General features: G+C 47.2%; 3 protein-coding genes across 5 annotated transcripts; 2 read left to right on the top strand and 1 right to left on the bottom strand.

Moving 5' to 3' along the window:
- The first annotated feature begins 1517 nt into the window (after positions 1-1517).
- On the top strand, positions 1518-6826 carry samd10a (sterile alpha motif domain containing 10a). The gene is made up of 5 exons (XM_037478567.2): positions 1518-2148; positions 3373-3554; positions 5941-6109; positions 6198-6338; positions 6673-6826. The coding sequence occupies exons 1-5, from the start codon at positions 2136-2138 to the stop codon at positions 6693-6695; spliced, it is 528 nt and encodes a 175-aa protein (XP_037334464.1). The 5' UTR covers positions 1518-2135; the 3' UTR covers positions 6696-6826.
- Positions 6827-8943: 2117 nt separating this feature from the next.
- Positions 8944-11754, top strand: LOC119223480 (uracil phosphoribosyltransferase-like). The gene is made up of 6 exons (XM_062565270.1): positions 8944-9063; positions 9353-9429; positions 10207-10491; positions 10696-10803; positions 11062-11218; positions 11609-11754. The coding sequence occupies exons 3-6, from the start codon at positions 10270-10272 to the stop codon at positions 11752-11754; spliced, it is 633 nt and encodes a 210-aa protein (XP_062421254.1). The 5' UTR covers positions 8944-9063; positions 9353-9429; positions 10207-10269.
- A 3819-nt stretch (positions 11755-15573) lies between these two features.
- si:dkey-70p6.1 (uncharacterized protein LOC570575 homolog) lies at positions 15574-25191 on the bottom strand. 3 transcript variants are annotated; one of them, XM_037480325.2, is made up of 8 exons: positions 24677-25191; positions 20128-20373; positions 19623-19680; positions 19405-19483; positions 18173-18519; positions 17944-18033; positions 16790-16927; positions 15574-16127 (listed from the first exon to the last, which is right to left on the bottom strand). In XM_037480325.2, the coding sequence occupies exons 2-8, from the start codon at positions 20259-20261 to the stop codon at positions 15600-15602; spliced, it is 1374 nt and encodes a 457-aa protein (XP_037336222.2). In that variant the 5' UTR covers positions 20262-20373; positions 24677-25191; the 3' UTR covers positions 15574-15599. The 3 variants fall into 3 exon arrangements, with proteins under 3 accessions (XP_037336222.2, XP_037336218.2, XP_037336220.2); XM_037480321.2 differs by having other exon boundaries at positions 18173-18630; positions 24677-25185; XM_037480323.2 differs by lacking the exon at positions 17944-18033 and having other exon boundaries at positions 18173-18630; positions 24677-25183.
- Between the last annotated feature and the right edge of the window lie 744 nt (positions 25192-25935).

Raw genomic sequence — 25935 nt, 5'->3', positions numbered from 1 at the left:
CCGTCCAGAGTTATCTGCACCTTACACGCTCATACACCTTATTACACAGATCTTATTTTGATTAAAGAAACAAGATAACGTGAATAAATCAGACAGCGAAGTGCTGATGGCGGCATTTTGTTACCTTTTTGGAGGCAGGGTGCGTATACTTGACCGGTACTTGGTTCCTTGGCTTCTGAAAATGCAAGTCGTCATGCATACAACCAAAATCAATGAAGAGATGGACATCAAGTGCTGTTGGTCCAAACATTCCTGAGATGCGGTCTAATCAGGGAAGATAAGTGGAAGCACTACATTTACATCGTTATATTTACACAATGATGCATAGCGAGAATGAAGAAATCAGCAAAAAACGTCCACTGGGCATAATGAGAACTTTTCGATACAAACACAAGTACATAACTTTAAGAAGTATTTGAAATGCAGGATTTTTCACTTTGCATAATAAAAATGTTGATGGACTGCAAATACAATTTCTTTTCATTTAGGTCAGAAGTCAACAAGGTCATTAAACTCGTCTGGTAAGCATCTGTGTCTCTCCAATGTTACGCAACAGAACACCTAACCACTTGCACTGATCTCTCCCGTCTACTCTCATCACCACGCTTGCACTGCTGCTCCCCTGTCAAAACATCTTGAGGACAATCGTGTCTTAATTGGTACAGAAAAGAAACGCCGTTCTTCCTCTGCTGCTCTCGCTTTGATTACACTCGCAGCGCTGTCAGTGAATGATCTAAACCGGAGTCGTCTGATGTCACAATATGAGACATTTCTAAACACACAGATGGGAACCATGAAATGTATTTTAGTCCAACCCTTCAGGGCCCAATCCCCCAGCTCCTGACGCTCCAGTAAGATTCACAAAACTCCGTTCCACCTCCTTTTATGTATTTGCCGTGCATGCCTCATGTGAACAGCGAGGTCCCTCCCCACTTAGACAGGCCCCTCTTGTTGAAGGCGAGTCCCCCCCCCGGGGCGCCACCTCACCTTGTTATTGCGCGTTTTTGTCCCTCTAATAAGTGCGATGCTGACTGCAGGGCCGTTTTTTTAATTTGTTATTGAACTCGCAGCAGACAAACCACTAACCGGCGTTGGACCCACGGCGCCCTGGTCTGCAGGTCGGGAAATTGATAGAAGACGTCCAGAGGGTTGGAAGCCCTGTGTGCTTTGGCAGAAAGCTGTAACCGACTGAAGCAGGATCTAGTTATGTCCATTATTGCTGTGGTGGGAACGTTTGACCAACTGAAAACGTTCTGCCAAGGCAACCAGGCCCCGTGTGTGTGTGTGTGTGTGTGTGTGTGTGTGTGTGTGTGTGTGTGTGCCAAATGTAATGCTCTGTTAGATGTTATGTTATTCTGCTGCCTCCAGTTTGTTATTTGGCCCTTTCTGTTGTTGTTGTGTTTTTCTTACTGAATATCTGACCCATTTAGTAAGGGTGCTCTCTGGCATCGTACGGCAGCTCTGGTGGACAACCCCCCCCCCACCCCACACACACACACACACACACACACACACACACACACACACACAGAGGGCCCGAGACACACAAGGGCCTCTGCCCACAGGCGCGCACAGAGCTCCCTTTCTTTAAGGAAAAAGGGCACCGGGGAGTTCCAATACGCTGGATGCTGCGGCGGCGAGGAGCCTTTTCAGAGTCTTCACTGGCTGTGATAATGACAGGGCCCGGGGCCGCACTCATGAGAAAAAGACGCGCGTCTGATTCTCACGACATAGAAATGAAAAAAAAAAAAAAACACGCACTGCACACGCGCACACACGACAAGTCCAGCGGAAAACAAGTCTGCACAGCTGTTTGGGGACATTCCTTTCGCGTCTCCCGACAAGACAACCCACGGGCGGCGGCGGAAGACACCGGGGAGACGGCGTGAGCAGCTTTATTTCCACAGGTACCCGCGAGGGATTAATGTGGAGCGTCACCCCTCCTGTCAGGCCTCTCTGAAACTTTTTTTCCGGTGGAGAAGGAAGGAGAGAGAGAGAGAGACGGGGAGAGAGAGAGAGAGAGAGAGAGACGGAGAGAGAGAGAGCTGCGCGCGCGTAGGACGCCCGCAGTCTCCGCGACGGGCACCGGGCCGGTGATGGGCGTCTGAGCGGATCCTCTGCGGCGCGGGAGCACCATGGCTGTGGACGGTAGGCGGCTTTCCGCGGGGCGCGTTTCAAACGAACACGTCGACGTTTCGCGTACTCGCACCGGGGCGCGCACGGAGGTGCACTTTGTTTGGTTCCAACTCGGCGGCGTGCTCGTTCGACCGGTTCTCCCGGTGTGCACTACACCCAGTAACTGCAGGAGGAAGTACACACCGCGATAAATCAACCTACGAAGTAAGAACTCGAACTCCAAACTCAAAATGTGTCTTATTTGGACCCACTGATCCTGGTGAATATTCCTGTGACAGATTGCGTTGCTCTCGGTTCGATCTGATCCAAATGCCCCGTGAGATGAACTGCATGCAAAGCGAGGACCTTCGCAGCATGCTAAGTGCGATTCTTGCTCATGAAAGGGTTTTTCTATCTCCCCCCCCCCCCTTCAAACCTTCCACCCCTCGTAGACAGCAAAGCTAAAGGAAGCAAGAAACTCAGTCTGACAAGTGGTCTTAATTAAACGTGTTGAATCCGGGGAAGGGGCTCATCTGTGGTTACTGCAGCAGCCCGGAGGGACTGATGCAGAGTTTTATTCATAATAATCTGATGCTGCTGGTTTGCCTTGATGATTGCAAGACTCGCTGCTCTCTCAGTGGGGGGGGGCGTTGAATGATAGAAGGGAGAAGCACTTCTATCATCTCCTCAAACACTCAACAGTCCTCTCTTTCAAATGTTCTTCTCAATTTAAGATACTGAAATGCACGTTCACACACACACACACACACAGCTGCACTCAAATCTGTCCCATGAATCAGTAATGACCCGTGGCTCCCTGCCAGGACCTTTTGCCAGTGACAGCGTGTTGACTAGACACTTTTCTTTAATCAGTGGGTGTTGGGAAGCCACCTGCTGTTGGGCTTGGACGTCTGCCTGCAGGCCTCGCCATTAATGACCAGAATGTGGCTCTCCTTAGAGGCTGCACTGTTACCTGAACTGGGACCTCTGTGAATTACTCATGAGCTTGTACAGGCTCAGGTGACTTTGAACATTACCTCATACCCCGCTCCGTGACACAGCGCAGGTATTCGCCATGAGTTCATCCCTGACCCACGCCTTTATTCGGGGGAATTTGACTCTCGTCTTTTATTTGCAAGTCACGCAGTGTTTTCTGCAGAGCGTCTCGTGCTGCTTTTTTCTTTTTTACTTTGCGGGAAGTGCTTACGAGCAGATCCGGCCATCTAACCGTTCTACCCCCTGCTTCTGACCTTGCAGCGGCATCCAGTTTCAGCTTCTGCAGGCCAGCTGTGGAGTACAGGGCCCTGCCGGAGGACTTCAAGCACCAGCTCGGTGGACGGACAGGCGGGAACCTGACCTGGCATGACGGACGTGGGCAGAAAACCGCAGGCGGCAGGACAGTGAAGCTGCTGCAGCAGCCGGGCACAGAGGCCCTGCAGGTATAGTGTCAATTTAGTGGTTGCATTATAACGAGTGTGAGTTTACTCAGTGAGCCCCAGTGCACTCCTGCAGGGAGTAAATGCAGAGCACCTCTTTGTGTGTTCACGATATAGAGGCACGGGACCCCTCGGAGGTGTTCAGTAACTATCCTGTCTGTCACTGGGCGGCACTCTCTCTGCAGCCAATGGGAGTCGCTCTCTCCCGGCCGGGTTGGTGGGCTCTGACAGGCCTTTTTAGTACATTTTGGCTTTAAAGCGAACCCGCCGGTCAACGACTCGGAGCAGAAGCACCCAGAAGCAAGCAGAATTTAGTTTGATGGAAAATACTTGGTACACAGTCTGCAGTCGTTGTTGCAAAGCCTTTTTAAAAAAAATATATATTTCTTTATAGATCTCTTTATGTGAATCGTCATCCCCTCTGCCTCCAGTAGCCTTCTTGTTCCAGTTTTAATTTAATTTTTAATGGAGGTTCCTTTTGTTGTCTGCAGACAGCATTGTGTGCTCGCCGGGGGGGGGGGCGATCCCCGTGTGCAGTAAAGTGTCCTCCTTCGTAGTCCTCACCCCATGAAGGAGCCTCTAAAAGGCGGCAATGAGCTGAAGCCTAAGCTGCAGACGTAGGACTGGACTTGGCTGATAACAGAGTTTTACACAACGCATTGTTTGTGCGCTTCAATCCTCTTGGGTGCACAATATGTAGAGGCTGGTTTATTTTTGTTTTGGGAAACATAAACTTAATGGGTGGTGTGTGTGTGTGTGTGTGTGTGTGTGTGTGTGTGTGTCGTACTTTCACTTCTTGTCCCACAGTGTAGCTTTTCACCTTTTTTTTATACATGTACAGACTCCTCACGTCTGTTTGAGACGAGGAAAAGCTGGAAACACTCATTATAGTCTCTGCCTGCTGCACAATACATTCAGTCCTTGTTGAAAGAAAATAATTATCGTTATGCCTTTTTTCAAGAAAGAATGCCAACCGAAAAACAAATCTTTAGTTCCAGCTTCAAATAAATAAATAAAATAAATATTGTCGGACAATTTATTGGTTAAACAATTCATCACGAGATTAGTTAATAATGAAAATCATTCAGCATGTTTTTTAGGGGACAATAGCGCCTTCTGAGTGATGTCTGCCGTCGAAAAGCACTCAACACACAATTTAATTAGAGAAAACGCTTCCTATGGGTTGTGTGAAACTTTTTCAAATGACTCTTGCATTGACTGTTTGCTTCATCGTGGGAGGAGTGCGGGTCCTTTTTGTGCGAGTATTCAGAACACAACACGCAACCGCAGAGACGCTGTCCTCACGAACAAAGTGGAAGGAAATGAATGGCAGCGCTCTTTAAGTGTGGAGCAGGAGTTATGCAGATACATGCCAAGCTAAACGTATGTGGCCGTGGTGCAGGCACAGTAGTGTCACAGTAGTTGTGTCTTAAGTATACTGTACTGTTCATTGTTGCTCTTCTCTTTGTGGGTCTCAGAGTGACATACGAGCCGCTTTGTTCTGTGCTTCATGCAACTTATTTAAATAACATTTTGATGTGCTAGACAACTACACTCAACACAACACAATCACAGGTGATTAAAGAAATACAGAAGTGTTTGGTTAAATTGCTAGATATTAGATACTTGTTTTTTTTATTTTGTTCTCATTAAGTTTTTGAGCCAAGTAATTAAATATATTTCCCAAAAAGGCGTGGTCATCGTTCATGGATCAGTGTTTCATTGGATCATGTACTTGATACTGAGATTATGGACACTATTTATTACAAAGTAAAATGCATAAGATGAATACTCCTACTATTGAAATTACATTTAAAATCTATTGTGATTGTATTTTAAGGGTCTTCTTAGCTTTTCTACACATTCCTCTTGATCACAATAGTCCTGACAAATTAAGACTTACGGCGAAAATCTTAAGCCTGCCTTTTTCTCCTTTTGATGCACCACTTGCATAAAACAAAATCCTGAGTCTGAGAAATGCTGTAACTGCTGAATTTTTAAAACTGAGTGACTGATCAAAGGCCCGGTTTGATCGGTCTTCCATAGTTTTACATCTTGTAAGATTAAAGAGATGCATCCCATGATCACAGCGGCCTGCGTGCTCCTCCAGTTGTGCTGTTTACCGAGCTGCTGCTGCATCTTCGAGAGGTTCAAACCTTATTTTGATCACATAGAGGCCTGATCCCCGATGTACAAATGTGCCATAAAACCCCAATAAGTCATTTTAACATGAGCTTGTGTCGTTCGCTAAGCTAACAGTACGCTGCATTAGCTTGACGTTTACTGTCCAAATGTTGTGTCAATCTTCTCACTTAACTCTCTGCAAGACTTGTTGGAGTACTCCTACGATACGTGTCCGTCTACTCTGTATTTCATCGCATGTCTTCAGCACCGCTCCAGTGACAGTTATGGAATATATCACACCAGCCCAACGCAGCCCAGCCTGATCCGCCCCGTCGTGCTCTGGTCTCAACAAGACGTTTGCAAATGGCTGAAGAAGCACTGTCCGCACAACTACCTGGCCTACGTGGAGGCGTTCTCCCAGCACGCCATCACAGGTCGCACACCGCCGGGATCACCAGCATTGTGGATTGAAAGAATCACAAAATCAACCTAACATTTTTTCATTTGCTCCCACTTTCTCAGGCCGGGCCCTGTTGCGTCTGAACGGGGAGAAGCTGGAGAGGATGGGGCTGGTGCAGGAAACGCTTCGGCAGGAGTTGCTGCAGCAGGTGCTGCAGCTTCAGGTGCAGGAGGAGGGGCGCAACTTGCAGCTGCTCAGCAGAGGTGAGGCTGTGTTTTTACTAATGGAAACCTCATCTTTAAGGACCAGTCTGACAATAAAGAGAGATACACTTAAACGACTGAGAGGTGTAAGGATATAAATGTGTAGAGAAATGAAATCTCAGTTTTTGTTCTAATTAGACAGGTGACATATGAGATGTTAAATATTGAGCTTTGAGCAGCTGGTAGGTGTTTGTTTCCCCCTTTTTGTTCCCAGTCGTCCTGCTAAAAGTTCACGAGCTTCTAGTTGAGAATACACACATGATTGGTATCAATATTTGTTTCCCTAAATGTTTAACTTTCACTTTGAATGTATTCATCTTTCTGTTGCTCGCAGGTTCCTTTGGAAGAATATCGTAGCCACATTGCTGGAAGAAGTGGATGCAGTGGAACTCTGGAATATTTACCCCAAATGAACAAATGGGAATCAGATCCAGGGGATGAATCCCTCCAGCGAGAAGCGATACACAGAAGTTGGCAGCTTTTCATTCTGCACAACAAACTGACACAAACTTTGCAAGCTGTCGATGAACTGTGATGGAGACGCACCGAGACAATCTGCTTTGTAAATTGCTATTAACTTTTTCTCTCTTCCTGTCTCTACCTCTTTCTCTCTCTGTGAAACTTTTTAAATGTCAAAACGTAAAAAAAGTAAATAAATACATTAAAAAAATGATCACATCAGTACTTTTAGTGCTGGGGAGTGCATGCGTGGGATGTGTTAATTGACCTAGAAACTGCGTTTGCGAGGAAGCGCTTGGCGGTAAACTACATTACCCACAATCCCACAGCGCCGAGCAGAAGAAATGCAGCCGATGCCGCGGGCTCGGAGGTCGTATTCATGGGAGAATAATGTCGTCCCGTTCGGACAGGTACACGATGGTCTCCGTGTTACATGCCTCCGTTTTATAATCTCCGTACCGGAAGTACTCCCGTGATGCTTTTATTTGTGTTCGGTCGGCAGCAGCGTTGTGACCCGGTCACGTGAAGGCATTTCTGATCGTGTTGATTAATTGTGCAAAGGAGGGACTTGTGGACCCATCGGATGTGGGGGGGGGGGGGGGGGGGACGAGCCTCGCTGCATGGTGACGTCACAGGCTTACTAAGTCACTCTTATTATAAATTAATTCAAAACATCCACATTTTGTTTCCCTGTGTATGGCCTCTTCAAATTCACTTACTTGCCTAAGTACAACTGTTTTGTGTACTTTAGCTAATTGCTTTAATTTAACAAAGTGTAAAAGTGTCAATACATCACCATAAAATACTTTATAATTCAACATTTAAATAGATTTTGTAAAACTAAATCAGTACCATAAGTCAAATTATAAACAAAAACTTGTCATATAGGATTTTGTCAGGAGGTATTTTGGTTAGATGACAAAACCCTTCTCTGTTGCTCTTCTTGGCGTTTTGGCCTAATTTGCTCATTAAAAAGCTCTAAAAACAGATGGTGTGGTACATTATATAGTTTGAGAGGAAAATGGGCCATATATGAATAAATTATCTATTTTTTCCATCAACAATGTAACAATTGACTCAAACAAACTAAGAAGATGACCCTGAAGCTCCCACTAAGGACACAAATATGCAAAGCCTGTTAGGGCGGAAATGATTGTTAAATTCATTGATTATCTGTAATGTGAGGATGTTCTCTTTAGCCGAAAACTGCTGTCCCCGTCGAGTGTCTCTATTAATAGCAAAGCAGGCCGTTGCTGCCAGTGTTACAGTGATCCTCTAAGTGCCTGACACACGCACACACACACACACGCACACGCACACGGACAGCAGCACCAAGCGATTCTTACAGATCAATGTCTACTCTCCGTAGACACAGACCGCGAAAGACACGGGAAAGCAAACTAAACTGAACACCGTTTGGATTTTGGTCATTGTTGCTCTGAGTTGCCATGGTGACAGGCGAGCTGCAGGGCAGCAGGTTGTTGCCTACAGCAGACATGACTCTGCTGGACTGCGCAGGAGCCAGAATCTCTGGCTGTTGGTCCTTGAGGTCTGACCGCAGGTAAGATGTGACTCCTTGTGTTGTTGTTGTTGTTTTCTCTGAGCGCGGCCAGGATGCTTGTTGTCCTCCTCGGGGGAGCCCACAGACACACCGTGCAAGCGTGAGCTATTCATCAACACTCTGAAAAGGGGGTAGTCGGGGGGCCGGGGGGAAGAGAACGAGGTTGGTTTGGGGGCGTTTTGGAGCGTTTTGCTGTTGTGCTCCGTCACAGCGGATTGTCTCCAGTGACTCTTCAGTCAGTGCGTGTGCGTAGTTGTGCAACGCAAGCCATGATTTCTAATGACTGCCTGTGGGAATGCAGCTGTCCCCACAGGTGGCATCAGATGGTGATGCAACGCCTCGGCTGCATTTGTTCCATGGTGAGAGTAGAATAGACACGATCCAGGCATGGAGGATGTATTCTGATCCTTTACTTCAAGTACCACATGGAAAAAGTACACACAAGTACATACAAGAACAAGTTCTGCATGAAAAGTGAAAGTAAGACACACAGAACAAAACTGTACCAATGTATCCACAGCTGGGGCTGGTACTAAGCCCTAGTTTTGCTTTGCCGACTATCACGGAGCGTGGGAGGGACAAGCAGTACAAGCAGTCTGGCCTTTGCACACTACATCGAGCCCACCATGAGGCTGGCTGACATCGTGGTGCCGAGAGGTGGCCATCGACCTGATGTGCAGCACGTTCAACAGCCAGCTGGAGGAGGTGAGCGGTACTTGAGTGGCTGGCGCCACCGTGTGTCTGAGGGTGGAGACGCACAGCTCCGTCACGCAATGAAGCGCCTCGAATTACAACAGAAGTTCACAGTTTACTTTTTTTAAAAACAAGTTAAAAAAAAGCCTGTTGTTTTTTTTTAACAATAAATCCCACCCGAGACACGGTGATTTCTCTGTGCCATGGATCTTTATTGTAAAAAGAAACCATTACAAACATGGCTCTTTAAATACAATATGACTTATAATTCCTTTTTTTTCTTTTTGTTTTGGTAACGCAGGAATAAAGGAGCCAGTCGAGATGAGTTCATCTTCTACTCAAAGAGGTTAATGCGGCTGTGGAGTGAGGACTAAAGTGGTTAGTAGTAATCAACCGATGACTGAGTTACTCGTGGGGATGAATCCAGTTATCCCCCCCCCACCTGCAGTTCCCCTCGCTGCATCTTTGCCTCTTTCAGCTCTTCAAGAAGTGTGACACTGTACAGTTACATTTCAAACCCAATCAAAGAGTTAGTTTAACTCTACTAAGTGTTGCAAATCAATCTGATCTTGACTCTGGATGATGACTCCAGCTCTTTCGTACAATTGACTCTGTAAGAGTTTGCAGTGTGTTTTAAACTCTGCACTTCAACACTTTCGACCAACACTGGAAAATGAACTCAAAGAATTTTGCTGTTTAGATAAAGAAGACACCTACATGTTTGTTTGTTGTTGTGTACTGTGAGCTGCTGCTCAACCTCTAGAGTAATAGAAAAAGTTTATTTGTATTCCCCATTTTAGAACGAAATAAACTCTGAGTCGGTGTGTCATGGTATTGGACGTCCTTTACGTGACAGGTGCAAGCATCTAGTGACTTGTACATGTCTTCATTCCTCACTAGTGTAGCAATACACTAGTTTTCATCTATGCTTCTGACCATTAAATCTGAGGCCTCTTCCTATTGTTTTCTACAGATCTGCATTGCATTCACCATCTTTGTGTGTTAGCGGTCAGCCGTACTTAGGTTGGCAAGCTGCCTGCTCCCACTGCTGCATAAAGGATTTTTATTCATATTGAAACCTGCACAGATACTCAGGGACTCTGGGAGTCATGTGTTTGTGTGCTGAGAGGACGTCTCTCCTGTGTCTTCAAACAGTGGTCCAGACTCCGCAGGGCTGTGAGTACGAGGGCCGCAGCTACAAAGGAAAAGGGGTGAGTGATGCTCCGGTTCCAGTCGAGTGTGTCCGCGGAGGTTTCCCCCCCCCCCCCCCCCTCGTCACGCTTGCTCCACGGCCTCGTCTCCGCAGATCACCGGCGTATCTGTGCTGCGGGCGGGGGAGACGATGGAGCCCGCCCTGAGGGCCGTGTGCAAGGACGTCCGCATCGGCAAGATCCTCATCGGCAGGATCCTCATCCAGACCAAGCTCGACTCAAACCAGAGGTAGAAGAGAATCCCCTTAAAGTCTAATATTCAGATCAAGACTTAATAAATAAATAATAACTCGGAAATCTCATCTAAAGATCTCAACGTTTTCATTGTTTGTTTTTTTCTTTCATTCTCCCACATCATGTGTGTCTCCGTGGTAACTACCCATCCTGCTTTTGTAACCATGGTAACCCGTCTCCTCCTCTCTGGCCTCGCCAGCTCCATTACCTGCGTCTGCCCAAAGACATCAGCGAGGATCATGTCGTTCTAATGGACAGCACCGTCTCCACCGGCGCTGCTGCCATGACGGCACTGCGAGTCCTACTGGTGGGTTGATATCAACACCATCATCGTTGAGGAAGACCACAAGGGGACCTCGTCTCCTCTCTATGCGTCCCATGTTTTTTATTGCTCACCTGTGTGGTTTTTAATTGGAAGTTTATTTCTGTCCCGGTGAAATTATATTTATTTCCTTTCCTTTCCAATTGCAAATGATCCCTCTGACGATGGTGAGCAGCTAGGCTTGACAGCTGTCAATATGATGTGTGTGTGTGTGTGTGTGTGTGTGTGCGTGTGGCTGAGCAGGACCACGAGGTGCAGGAGGAAAAGATTGCGTTGGTGTCGCTGTTGATGGCAGAGCTCGGGGTGCACTCCGTGGCCTTCGCCCTCCCCAAGGTCAAAATCATCACCACTGCAGTGGACCAGGGTCTGGATGACTTGTTACACCTGATTCCTGGTATCGGTAAGCCTTCACGGGCCCTTCGACTCTCTCTGTAACTGTATCAAACATTTTGTCCAAAACTATAACTTGTATTTCATAAGACGTTGACAGCACACAACCTGCACAGCCTCAAAGGTGCACTTATTTTTATTTTTTTTTACTTTTATGAGAAATCTAAAAATGTCCCCGGACTTTGCTTCAGATAAAAGATAATAAACGTTTGTGTTTCAAGGTGACGTATTTCATACATGTCTCAGCAGATTCTAATTTTATACTCGTGTCACTTCAGTGCAAATCTGAAGTAAATCAGGCCGTTGTTTGCAAACGTTGTTCCACGTAGTCGGAGTGTCTTGTCGTGCTGTTTGTGCATCATGAGCATCAGCTCTGAGGCCACCGTGTCGTGTTTTTCAGGGGACTTTGGAGACCGGTACTTCGGGACGGTGAGGACTGGGGGGGGGGTCTACGAACGCCTCTTGAAAACTCCCTTTGTCGTACATTCGCTGTTTATATTTATATTTTTACTCTTGTACAACAGCAGATTCTTGGTCATCTTGTAGGGGAGTTGTTGTAAAAAGTGCCACTGCCTTTGAGCTGCACTACTGCAATCACTGTATAATAATATACTTTAATCCAGGGTTGCTTCAGCTGCTTGGGAATACTCTTCCTAGTAACTATTTTCAAATGAGTAGTTTACTAGATTGAGGTTGAACCCTGAAAACATAACTTGTGTAAATCGGTTAACCATCAAACGTTTAAAGTTTTCCGTTAGACTCTGGAAACATGGATACCACCAAATGATATTATGAGCTTTTTATATGAAATGTAATTCAAAATCATCAGTTTCCCTCGTTATTAAACAGCAGGTCAGAATCCTGATGTGTATATAGACAAACCACCACATCAACCATCTGATATCTAACGATCTCTAATTCGGTTCATATTGTTCACATCGAGAAAGAAAATGAGTGATTTCCAGCCACCGTGTTTGGATCAGTAAAAAACACAAAAACACAATTTGAACAAAGTTGAAATTGTTTTTTTTAATGTCTTTAAGGTCTTTGCAAATGACCAGGTTTAACTGAATGTTAATACATGAGAGGCCCAGACTGGGGCTAATTATAACTTGGCTCAGAATGAAATTATCCACAGCTGGTGGAACCACTCAAGAATATGTTCTGCTATTAAAAAAATGCACACTTACACCACAAAGTGTGAAATGGAAACGAATCTAGAGAAAAGAAAGCTTGCACCAAATATGTTACCACAATTCATGTAGGTTTACACATTCAATAGGTGTAAAATGCAAAATGATATAATAAATCTTAAATTCCAGCTAGAAGAAAACATCTCAAAGATTTGATTCCATTGTAACTGCAGTTTATTTTTCTCATTGTGTCTGATCCACCAGCTGTGCATCAGATTATCCCAGCGAGGTTACGGAGGGTCACGTGCTTCTTTCCCTCAAATAACCATCCTCGACGGCGCGACTGTCAGGGTCCGGGTCCCCCCCCCCCCCCCCCCCCTCCCCCTCTGTGATGCCCTCCGAAGCCGAAGGGTGTCAGTGTGGCTCACATTCAGCTTCTCACTGTGATTTATAGGAGAAAACGCTGTCTCCACAGTGCAGAACGGTGCGTCCACACTCACCTCAACCCCCCCCCCCCCAAAAAAATATGATGTGGCTTCATGAAACGCAGCTTCACAGAAGCACCTGGTTGAGGAGAATGCTGGATGGGATGCGTTGTGTTCCAAGCCCAGCTGCAAACATGCGAGATATTAATTATAATTCATCAGGTTTACAAAAGGAACAATAAAACCCTCGAGCCTGTTAACACTAACACCCCCCCCCCCCCCCGCTGTGATCTGATGGTGAGAATAATGATTCTCCCGCCGGTTCCTGGCCCTGCGCTCAGTATTGTCCCGGTGTCTTTTCACTTGTCACGTGCCTCCGGTGAATCCGGAGGGTGTCGTTCACGCGTTCATCCGCTCACTCGTGCCCCCCCCCCCCCCCCCCCCCCCCCCCCCGCCGCCTTGAGATTCAACACCTCGGCACGAGCCGCGGCTCCTCGTGTGACACACACCGTGGTCACGGACGTCACTCGGCGCACGCTAGATTCTCCAAGACAGCAGAAGACTCCGTTGCCCACGTGACTGCTGCCTCAAGGTTAACCTGTTACCATGGAGACAAGCCCGCCAATGAAAATTCAGCAGACGGTTGCGATGTTGACGGCAAGCTTTTTTGTTTTAAAGGGTGACCTATTTTTTTTTTCTCTCCCCAACCAACCCCCCCCCCCCCCCCCCCAAGCTACTCAGACCCGCTACACGCGCACGTGCACACACATTCATGCGCATGAAACAAATACATTTAAATGTGAAGGGCCACTCAGACACACACACACACACACACACACATTGACAGTGTGTTGCACACAAAAGAAGCAAGCAGCCTGAGAAATAATATCTATGAATTGTTATTGTAAGATGAAGAATATACATTTTTCCTTTTGAAGCTGAAAACATTTGTCTACGGGCAGCTTTTGAGTTTAGTAAAAAAACCGTTTGAATCTCAGAAGATGTTTCTGTGGTAGTGAACTGTGTGTGATATTAGATATCAGACCTTTTAGTGAAGATTACCTTCAGTGTTTCTGCCAAGTCTTCTCTCTTTCAAATCTAATAACACTATGAGATAAAACATCTTTTTATTTTTTTAAAGTGCCACTTTATTACAAAAGTATAAACTCGACTGACATTTCATGAATAGTAATCTTGATATAAAACATTACAATCTTTTGCACTTCAGCACTTAATTACACGCTTTTTGAGTACAAGACCCTGTAGTCTGAATAGCAAACACACAACGTTAGCTGCCACATTTAACTCAGCTGGGCTTCCAAGAACACACCGTAGCTACATGGCTTCAAAAACAACAAACAGAACACACCGACATTTTTTACATTGCAGCTGGGGTTTTTTTTGTCTTCTTCTTTTTCTTCTTCTCCTTTCAGTTTGTGTCACAAGATAAGTCAGTCCAAAACACATTTAAACATAATAGAAAAAGATAGATTTCTTGACACTGATGATATATTTATTATTCTTTCTCTTTTGTAATGTACATACACATTGCATCAACATACAGTATTATCACATTGTTTCCTGGGGATATTTGGTCAAATGAAACGGCGTCCAGGTTCTGAATCGTCCTCTGCTGCCCGGCGGGAAAAAAAACCGTTTGCTTCACGTTTTTTTGTTGTTGTTGTCATTTTTGCAATATTTTTAACACTGATAACAAAGAGTGTTTCGGACGATCCGACGCCATGTTTTTCTAATTCTACTGCGGCGAAACTCAAGCAGATGACCACAAGGCAGAGAGCTGTCTCCACCTTTTAGGACTCGAGCACTTCTCTTTGTGTGTGTGTGTGTGTGTGTGTCAAGAGACAATTAACTCTCCCCTCTGCTGGAGTCCCAATGAGTCGAAAAACACCCTCGATCCGACCGGCTTTGTGCTCCACAGAGAAATAAAGCAACACACTCAGAAAATAAATGAACAACCACTGACGTTAGAAAAAATAACATTCATATAGAGGTACCACATGACAGTGCTCGTTTAGTTTTTTTGTTAGATTTTTTTTGTTCTTTTTTTTTCTTTGCTTTTTTTTAGCATGCAACTTGTAGCAGGCAAAGTGCAGAAACAGGATCGACAAAGGAAAACACTCCATTTACAGACGGCAGTAGAGACGGTGTTAAGTCCATGTGGGATGAAACAAAACGCGACTGAGTGAAATATCCGTAACATGGCGATCGAAATTAGTCAAAGCTTTAGGAGGAATGAAAAATGTGTGCAATTTTTCTTATAATACTCTTATAATTGTTTCTCTTTGTCCCTGAGCTTTCAAGTAATTTGATTAGTAATCCATCCGAATTTCGTCCTGAATCACGTCGTAACTTTAGCGAAGGCCTGTTCATGATAAGTGCTACCAAAATACTTGACACGCTGCAGTGCCTTTACCCCTGTAGGTGTCCTGCTCGGACCTTTTATACCCAAATCTAGGCTTTTTTAAAACTCTATTGTGCTTTGCACATATGTATCAGTAAAATAGAAGTGCTACTGTTCCCTACAGATCGCTCTGCAATGCTCTTGTGCTCATTTCATATTCACTACCTTTGGATTTGAAGGTTTACAGAGCGGACTTTGTGTTGAGCCAAGGTCACGACCGATTTAACATTATTGCCCCCCGAGGCCCGATGAGCCTGCGAGAGGCCTGATGTTATGACTCGAATGTAAACAGTATGTGTGGGGGAGCGTGACGAGGGGGGGGGGGGGAGGGGAGAGGGGAGGGGGGGGGGGCTCAGCCGTCACTCCTTGGGGGGAGTGGGGGGGGGGGGGGGTCACAGCGTAGCCGGCGCCTCAGAGCCCCGTCACGTACATCTCCATGCCGTCGTTGAAGGTGAAGATGGTGGTGGTGCTGGAGGTGGCGGAGCCCTGCTTCAGGTCGCCGATGCTCTCGTACAGGTTCTCCCCCGGCAGCAGCAGGGCTTTGGCGGGCAGGTGCTGCAGCTTGGGGGTCTGCTGCGTCGGCGGCGGGGGAGGGGGCTGCTGCTGCTGCAAGGGCTGCTGGGCTTTCTTCCGCCGCGGCCGCAGGGTGGCGCACGTGTTGGGGGGCCTCTCCCGCTTCCACGCGCCGCCGCCTTCCGCGTTGTCGTAGGCCAGGTCGCACTCCTCCGTCCCGATGGACTCGTAGCAGTGGTCGTCGAGGGGCCCTCCCACGGCTTTGCCGTCCTGGAGGGCCCACGTCTGGGGTTTGACCACGACGCTGAAGCCCCCGTCCCGGTCGCCGCGACCCAGGGTCCGGAAGCCTGGGTTGGCCGGGGGAGACACGGGAACCGCTCGTTTCTTCTTTCCGGGCTTGCACACCTTGGAGTACATCTCAGCCACCTGCAGTGCAAGATGAACTGAGATTATGGGCTGTAAAAAACACTTTTCTTTACAGGAAGTACACACATTCACTTAAAGCCAATCAGAGCGGATGTAACGGACAGACAAATCTTAAAAGCAAAGTTTTTTACAGTTGTTCTTTTAACAATTTTTATTCTGATAGCTGGAAATATAAATAAATAAACATTTTCTCAAACTTTCACACTTAGTTCGATGCCTCTTTCAACTAATGCAATATTTATGACAATAAATTTAGCAATAAAAAATAACAATATAAATAGATGGCTACGTGTTTACATTTGTGATAAACAGTAATACATCATATTTTTCTTATCAAACAAATAGAACAAGGGTTACGTCATTTATGGCTGGAATTATGTTCTATTTAATCTATTTTATTTCAACTGAATATTTCGAGGTGTTGAGATTTGTAATCTGCACTTGTGAAAAAAGATCTTGGGTTTTTAAAAGATGTCTAATAGTATTTCTCTCGCAGAAACCAATAAAAGATTTTCCTAAATTCATTGGTAATACTGTTCACTAGAGGAACAAACTGGGGCTACGTTTAATAGTGATATAATGTAGTGAAGCGATGGGATAGAAGAGGAACTAATTCAAAAGATGAACTCGGTTCATGCAAAGACGGAGGAGTGATCGCTCACCACAGCAGCAGAGGGCTGTATATTCTCCACTGGGTGAGCACCCAAAGGTCCCAGGGCTTTATTTTGGTGCACGAGCATCTCCTCATCCTCTGGAGGCTTCCAGATGTACTGCTCTCCGTTGCCCATAAACATCACTTCCTGAAAACAGAACAACAACAAGAAAGAAAATTACATTTGGGGCAAATCACACGTTCACGGCTTCTATGACTATTTATTTGTGAGCAAAGCAAAAAAGGTGTTTTAAAAGTTCAGACAAGACAAATCAACCACTTCATACACGCAGAAGTGGGCCTCGTGACATCTATCGCAGGGATTTCATACGGTACTGAGCAGCTTTTCCCTGGAAGGCGGCGCTCGTGGCGAGAGAGAAGCCACGCGCTCATATTCCGGATGACTCCATTTCAACGTGTTGCGTCATCCACAAAGAGGAAGCCTGTGAACCGCGTGTACGCGTCGCAGAACTCGGGGTCACGGCGGGTAGCACAACCTCGCTGACCTCACGCAGGGCAGCGAGGGGTCTCCTGCAGTCACCCGGAGGGGGAGGACGACGGAGGACGAGGCCGGGAATCCCGCCCCCACGGATCAGGTGACACTCTGTTGCAGGTGAGGTTGAGTTGTAAATATCTATTACTTTGATTTGTTGTCCACTGCGAAGCCACTGTAGGTATTTACTGACTGAGAGTTGTGGAACTTATTGTAACGTGTAAAGATCCCCTCCTCTAATGTCACTGCTGTTTCTATTCTCCTCACAACTTGACGCCTCAATCACTGAATGTCTGCACTGAACGCAGTGGACCGACTCAATGACAACAGAAAAACCTAAAACACATTTCCATCCACACTCTGCTGGTCCGTGTCAGACCTCTGGAGAACCACCTGGCTGAGCTGTGAACTCCATCTCCCGCTCTTCACTTTCCATTAAAGCGAATGCCGGTCCCCTCTGCAGCGTGAGACCGTGAAGCGTTTCTTCATCCATCATTGTTTATCTGCCGTTACGTGTTTTTCTGACTTGATTCTAATCTTCTTCCATTAAAAAGTGAATCTAAAACCCCTCACCTCCCCCCCCCCCCCACCCGAAGAAAGGAATGTCAAAAGGTTTACCCCAAACAACAACATCTTCGTACTTTAACAATCTTAATATAAGGTTCACTTACTAGCTTTTCCACTTTCAACTGCATCTCATGGTCTTCATCAGCGTATGGAGTTTGCCCAGTTGTCATGGAGATGAGATGCAGCTGAAAGCGCTAGAGAAAAGCTTTTAGTAAGTGCACCTCGATTTTTACTGTCAAACTATTGCACAATATGAAATGTATGAAATTTGAAGCTGAATAACTGTTGGTAAAATAAACATTTTGAAAGAAGCCAAAAGGTTCCTCAACAAACCTTTGGGAACGCCGGGACACTGAAGGCGTCCACGTTTCTTCGGGGCAACTTGGTGCTGTGCGGGTGAGGCGGGGGAGGGGCGGGGTGAGACGGCGGGGCGTGGCGTGGAGGTGGCGCCGGCGGCTCCCCCATGTCCGTCCCGCTGTCTCTCTTCTGGGGAGCCTTTTCGGCCTTCCTCAGCTTCCGGACGCAGGCGTACTCGGCCGTCTCCGGAGGGTGAGGCGGGCACATGACCTCGGACTCGGATTCGGGCAGCCCTCCCTCCACGTCGCCGTCCGGGTCCGGGGGCGCCGGGGTGTTGGCGGGGACGGCCGGAGGGGCCGGCGTGTCCGTCTGCCCGGCCCTGCCTACCATGGCGTACATGGCATCGTCAGTACGTGTGGCGGAGGAGCCTCGGCCCACCTCAGAGTAAGTGTGCTCCCCGTCCTCTCCGGGGGGAACCTGGGGAAGCTGCCTGCCTTGAGAACGAAGGTCAGAGTTAGACCCGCGGGGCCGGACGGTCTGCGCTGGCTGGACCTTTTTTTTTTTTTACTTTTTAGGGTGCCCCCTTCGGGGCCAATGCCCACCAGAAAACAGAACTCGCGTATATTGTGCTTGGACGGACATTTGTGAACATGGATGAATCTCTCGCTGGTAGGAAGAGACAATCTGGAGCTGACGGTACGCTGGGAACAACGTGTCCAGATTGACTTGATTCCACTGCAGTGGAAGCAGGACAAGTATGAAGCAGGACATGTGCTTATGGTTCTTTAAAGCCTCTAAGGCTTCTGTCACAGTGCCCACATTCACAGCTCCCTGTTGGCTGTCAGCGACCGGAGCCACGGAGCTTTTGTGTCTTCTATGGAGAGATTATGCAAGTTTGTGTCAATTTAAAAATGCAGTTGAAATGAGTTGTTTTTGTAACGTGAATTCTGTTTTCGGGTAAATTGCAGAAGGACTTTTCATGAATTCGGGGGCCGGAGCGGATGTGGAGCGGGCCGAGGACAGTGTTGAAGGCAGATGTTAGACCATAGTTTTTACATTCAACAAACCATGCAAATATGATATGATGCAATGCTATACCAATCTATCTAGCAACACACAAAGAATCCAAAATGGGCTGCACATTGAACTGCAACATTAAAAACTGAAAAGCGTGCTTTGTCATGCCGCTAAGACAAGAAAAGACCATTTAGGAGATAAAAGGTCAAGTTCCGTTCAGAAGTCAGGATTTATGTTAAAAATTCACTCACTTTTGCCATTGCAGTTCATCTTGTTCATCTCAGTGCCGGATTTACTGATGGACCGCAGCTTTGACTGCTTGAGTATACCCTGACAACACACACACACACACACACACACCAAGGTCCAGTTAAAAATCAATTAGACTGAAGAGGTGCTCTCTGAAATGTTGTTCCCTGGTGAATTGAGTTGCTTCCAAACATGGAGGAGCGTGTTGCCTGATACCTACCATGTCCATGAGACGGTTTTTTCCACCCTCACTGGGAACATTGTGTGTCTTCCCCTTCCTGTGGAACACACAAGCGCTCTGTAACCGGGGTTGACACTTACTACAGTGATGCACTTATGTGTGTGTGTGTGTGTGTGTGTGTGTGTGTGCAGAGTTTGAGTCACTATCCATGTACGTCTGAGTCATCTTACATGTGTTTGTATGCGTGTGTCTGAGAGAAATATTCCACTTTTTACATTTGTTTAACAGCTGTTGTTACTTTGCGTATTCATATTATGAAATGAAGTCTATTTGAGCTAATAACGTATGATGTATAGTTACAGCATAAACTTACCAACAGTACATGTCATGTAGTTATCAGCCCCTCAAACGCTCCATACGTGAATGCATCATTTAAATGAGGAATTCCTCCACCACTGGTGGCTTGCATGTGTAAATGAACATATGTGTGTGTCTGTGTAAGTGAACGTGTGTGTGTGTGTGTGTGTGTGTGTGTGTGCCTCACCTCTGGCAGCCCACGCAGAGCACCACGATGAGGATGGTGACAACAAAGGCTGAGGCGGCAGCGATAGCACCCAGCAGCAGGACCTTGCCGTAGGGAGGAGCCGTGAAGATAAGCCCGTCCTGCATGGAGGCCATGTGGGAGCGCTGGCGCTCACTTGCTCTCACACACACACACACACGCACACTCACACACACACACGACCTTCCAACTCATCCACGCAGGGAAGTGCCACGGCCTCTCTGGGATCTGCAGCGAGAATGCAGCGAGCGGTGCTTGATTGCCAAGATGATCCGACGCTAAGTGGGTTAACAGTGCAGCGGAACCAGACCCAACACATTCCCGCGGTGAAGGGAAGCAGCGGTTTGGGAGGAGGAAAAGTGAGAATTCAATATATATACCTCAACGTAAAAGTGCCGATGCCCCGCGTGTAAATTCATATCACCTATCAAACAAGATCTAAATGCATTACGATGAGTGACCTCCAAAAGCTGCACGTGCCACCAGGCGGAGTGACCTGACCCACCGCAGGAGGAGCAGAGCGTCCTCTCCTGATCCCTCCTTGCTGCTTACCAGACAAGTTTCCCATTTGGCATTAGGGTAATGTGTTTTACATAGACAACAACAAACCTGGCACCAGAGCAAAAAAAAAGGCCAATCTACAAGCTTGTTTTAATCTCTGCCGAATCCCGCCATCTGTCTAATGTGACTGCGTGTTTATTTGTCACTTGTCCATCAGCAACAACAAGACTTGAGCGGCAGACTGCGGGGAACATGCTGCCTGTATGTTGTTGCTGTTGTTGGGACGATGAGGCTTCAGCTGTCTGTGTACCACGTGATTTGTAATGTCTAATAAGGACATCTAAGCATCCCAAGCAGAGTGCTGTTCTCTGTTCTTCTTCCCTAAAAGTCCCCTCATGACCTCGTCATTTGGTCAAATCATTCATTTGGGTTCAATTCTGCTTTGTACATGATAAATATTTCATAAATGTTTTCAATATAGAGGATTCAGAGATTTACTATACAGGCAAACACTTATTTATAATGTAAAGACATTTGAGCTTCTTTGTTTTCTTGACCAACCGCTTCTCCTGTGTTTTTTACTGCGTTGATGTCCCTTCGGTGGAAACATTCTCTTACTGTAGATGTCAGCTGAGACAGGACTTTGTACGGCTCTGCACGGTGTAAGTTCTGCACACTTTGTGGTCATTTGCATCTCTCTGAGGAGCTCCAGCCACAAACCCCAGCGCTCACAGCATGAAATCGTTCAAATGAACCCCATGCTACACGGCTATTAGTATCATCCAAGTAGGATTTAGCCACGCTGGGTGACCAACATAATTAGGAATACTTCTTTGAACACATCTTGAGAAAGTGATTACGCCATTCAACATGTTGTCCCCCCCCCCCCCCCCCGCACGTCTGTGGAATTATTTTTGGGGTATTTCAACAGCAGCCGGCAATCGTGTCAGAGATGTCACAGACCTATTTGGACGCCAGCGGATTTAAAGAACGAGATGCAGACAGGAGACAACGATCATTTCATTTGCAGTTGCAGCAACACGACTGCAATTACGCCCGTGCTGATTTGACAAACAGAGGCGAGGAGAAGAGACGGAGAGGGTAATGAGAGGGAAGAAAGCGGGAAGGTGTAGGTGTGGAGTGCAAAGAAAGAAGAGAGCGGAGGGGGAGGAATGCGTGGGAGTCCGGCGGCAGGTGTTTGAAGACGCTGAAAGCAGATGATGAGAGGAGGCTGTCACATTTCTAACAAGGGGTTCCTTCCTCTTCCCTGTATCTCATTGAGTGTGTCCACACCTCCCCACCCATTATTCCCCCCCCCCCCCCCCCCCCGCCTCCGCCTGCGGCGATCAGCCGGAGTGACGCCTCAGCACTGCAGTGTAATCTCTGGCCCTGGAGCTGGCTCACGCGAGCCGACCAATCGGACGCGGGGAGCTCAGAGCAGGAGCAGGAAAAGGCCCCCCCTTGGCGGATTTTTCCTGCTCACTGCCAGCCACGTACAGAGCCCCCCCCCTCACCCCCTCAAACCCCCCCCCACGCCCTCAAGCCTGTGGCGCTCAGTTTGCTCATTACAAAATACCAGAGAGTACCTGCAGGTGCGGATTTGCCAGGTGTTGCCCCCCCCCGGGCGGTTGTTTCACAGGAGAAACTGGAGCATCGTTGATCATTAATACCTGCAGGTCTCCTGAGTCACATGCACCTCATCGCCATTGAAAAAGCAGTTGAAAACATAAAGGCGTATTCTTTAGCTTTGGGAACGGGCATAGCAACACAGTCGCTTTGTTGTAATCTAAAAACGTGTTGAATTGATTTAGGGAAAACTCCAAAAGAAAGAGTTGGAGCTGCAGTGACGTTTTCATTTAAATCAGAAATGACTGAAACGATTGGTGATTCATCAAATAGATTGTTTTTCTGTTGAAGGTGAATTGGTGAATACATTAACAAGTACAATGACTCTAAAGTTGCAACGATTAGTGAACAGACTCAGTTTGATGATTCGGTTCATTTGTCTGCTAAATTCATCCGTTCATTATTTTGTTGCCTGTTTTCATAATCAGAATGAATTGTTTGTTTATAAAATGTCAGATAAAAAGTTTCCAGTGCTCAACGACAATAACGATAAAACAGAGAAAAGCAGAAATCCTTGGATGAATTTAACTACATTTGCTTCGGCTTCTCAAATTTGCTGCATTTCTGGTTCCAACATTATGATCAATCAGTCATCTCTGGATTTGAAACTTTTGAAGAAATGTGATGTTTTCTATACTGTCTCATTAAACACCAACAATTATTCAATCAAGAAAATAATTGTTGTTTGTGGTCCAAATGAATACCGTTGACTTGGAAAATCTCAACACTTAAATGTGCTTTAAGGAAACAGGATGACACACCTAACGGAACACATCATACGTTTTTAGCAAATTGACCAAAATAATGACACATCATTTTGTCCCATTTTAAAACGAAATACTCCAACCCCCTTCAACAAGAAAATGAATGCTTAAGGGGGTTGATGGTTTTGGCCCACAACAAGTCAAGAATGTATTCTGTTATCATTTTGATGAAATGCATCCGTATGAAGACATGTAGGCAACAAATGACCAAACAAAAACACCAATAAGCTTCTCCAATGTCTAGGAACATGCGCAGCATTAACATGTGGGTTCATTATTAATGACAAGAGAGCTTCCTTTAGCGCTCAGCCAGCCAGCGATGGCCTGTCTGTCAATCTGCTCAGGTTGGTTGAGAGTTCATGTGGAGCAAAACCTCACCCTCTGGGTGACACAAATAACAGCAGTGTGTGTGTGTGAGAGAGAGAGAGAGAGAGAGAGTCAGAGGGGGGTTGGGAGGGGGGGCTGCTATTGTGTGAGAATGTGAATTAGGTCAAATGTTTGCTTGCAACAACGATTAACCAAGCCCCTGTGAGGAAGCAAGCGGGGGCTCTGCGCCACGCGGCCGCTGACACAAACACCGTCTGACGTTACTCACAGAACATGAGATGTGATCACATGATTCACATCCGTTAACCAGCAAAAAAAACATTTTTTTTAAATCCTCCCAACCATTTCGCTCTGCGTGCACTAAAATCATCCGTGTGGTACGTATGTGGCTCGTGATGGGCCCCCACTCCGCGGGCATCGACCCCGCCGGCCGCGCCTCTGGGCTGTGACACCTCAGGCTGCGGCGATGCCCGCGACAACAGGTTACAAACCGCGGCTCAAAACCATGCCGGCGGGGGGGGGGAACAAGCAGGAGGTGAAGTGTGTCTGTGTGTAGGGGCCGGGAGGGGGGTGGGGGGGGGGGGGGGGGGTGCAGGTAGAGGCGATGGGCAGCCACAGCAACAGAAGGATTTCATGCTGATGCCGCGAGCTTTTATCATGGTTACATTGCGCCTGCCAGATGTGTGTTTCTCTCTCTCTTCCTCCTCCCTTTCTTCCCCTGTTTCCGATTCATTGTCAGATCAAAAGTGAGGATGGCAAAGGGTGTCGTGTCCCCGAGGTCAACTTACACCCCCCCCCCCCCTTCCCCCTCTCCCCCCTCTCCCCTCTATTCATAAGGAAGGTAGGGAGGCTGGCAACGGAAGCTCTAACGTTAATTATCTTTATGCTTCACAGTCAGGAGGGACATCTCACTGGAGGAGGGGGGGGGGGGGGGGGGGCTGTTGAAAGCTTCCTGCACCTTCCTCTCATCAAATCACTATCAGGTTATCTGATGAATCATTTCATTTCGGGGCTTTAAATCATTTTAAAAAAAACGTCAGCGCAGAGGTGGGTGCACACGTGTCTGTGTTAAATGCATGACCGGGGAGGGGGGGGGGGGGGCACCGGCAGGGCGGACACAAAGAAAGAGGAGGAAGCCAGCCAAAGCTCATGGGTTACATTTCCTGAATGAAAAAAGGATGCTGCTTATCGATCTGAATCTATAGGCACATATGAATGCCCCCCCCCCCCCTCACCTCCACCCTCCCACCTCCCTCCAGCCTGTCACACAACCACGGGCACAGAGCATTGCGCTATAGCGTCCCTGTACTCACTCAGTTTTGGAGATTTTTTTTGGGGGGGGGGGGGGGGGCGCAGCGTCAACCCCGGTCGCTTCCTTCAGTGTCCGCTCCCCCTTGGACCATGGCGCTCCCCGCGTGCACAATCAATCGAAGGCGAGAACTTGACGTTGTCGGGCTCCACCAAACGGGAATGCAGCATTCTGCATGTGACACCCGATGAGCGCCCGCCGACCAGCTCGTGCGCCCTGCCCGCGCACCCTCTCGCTCCCCAGCCAGAAGGGAGGCCGGGACGGGTCGGACCCGCCTTTGTGCCGCCGCTGGATCTCCGATGTGCTCCCCCAGGTTGTTCTCCTCCGCGGTCCCTCAAGCCCCTTCCATCCGCACTCGCATCCCCTCGGCTCGGCTACTGTGCTTCCATGTGACACGCAGAGGAGAACCCCCCCCCCCCCCCGATTTTGAACGTGTCTTTTGATTCTAGCGTCCTCCCTCGGAAGGAGGCGGGAGGTGCGCGCGTGCCAGATGAAACGCTCTGAGTGCGGTTCAGGAGGATTTCTACGTGCACGTGGCTCCGGTTCAACTCGGAGACCTCTTTGTATCCGTAAAATTTAGATTAGGGAACTAAATTCCCCTGTCAGGTCCGTCTTTTCCGCAAGGATTTTTACCTGTTGAAGTTATTTTGTATTATGTATTTTGAATGCTCGTTTGACCTCAGTGGGAACACTAAGTACCGAAACACAATCATTTGGGCTTAAACCCTGTAGAGTGAAACTCAATGAGACTCACCCATATTACATGTTTGCTCTTTCCACAGCGTTTTGTTCTAGAAAGCTGTTCAAATAACCTAATGTCAAGTTCTACCAAATATTTAAGTCCAAATGTTATCATTGATATAAAAGTAGGCCAGTGTGTCTTGTTGTAACCTTGCCACTCACACACACACCTCTGTAGCTATCACACCTCCACCGCTCTCTACCGCCGCGTACCGGCGTCAACCGGGCGGTGCAGGAGAGCAGCATCCTATCACGGTGCAGGAGATGGTGTTGCTGTATGAGGTTCGATCCATGCCACGCTGAGCCGGCCAGGAAATTATTCTGGAGATAGGAACTGGGTTTTGCAAAATATGCTGTGGCGAAAAATATCATGGAAAAGAGGTACAAATATATATATATATATATCATGGAATAAAAGTAAAAATATGTTAGGTCGAAGTCAAAATAGGTCAATAGGTCAAAAATTGTTTTTTTTTAATCGAAAAGTATTAGGTCAAAATATATCCTGTAAATGTTGGTCGA

This window comes from Pungitius pungitius, chromosome 1, assembly GCF_949316345.1.
Source record: "Pungitius pungitius chromosome 1, fPunPun2.1, whole genome shotgun sequence".
NCBI classification, from domain to species: Eukaryota; Metazoa; Chordata; class Actinopteri; order Perciformes; family Gasterosteidae; genus Pungitius; species Pungitius pungitius.
The sequence above is the reverse complement of the archived record's forward strand: the minus strand, read 5'-3'. Positions and strand labels throughout refer to the sequence as shown.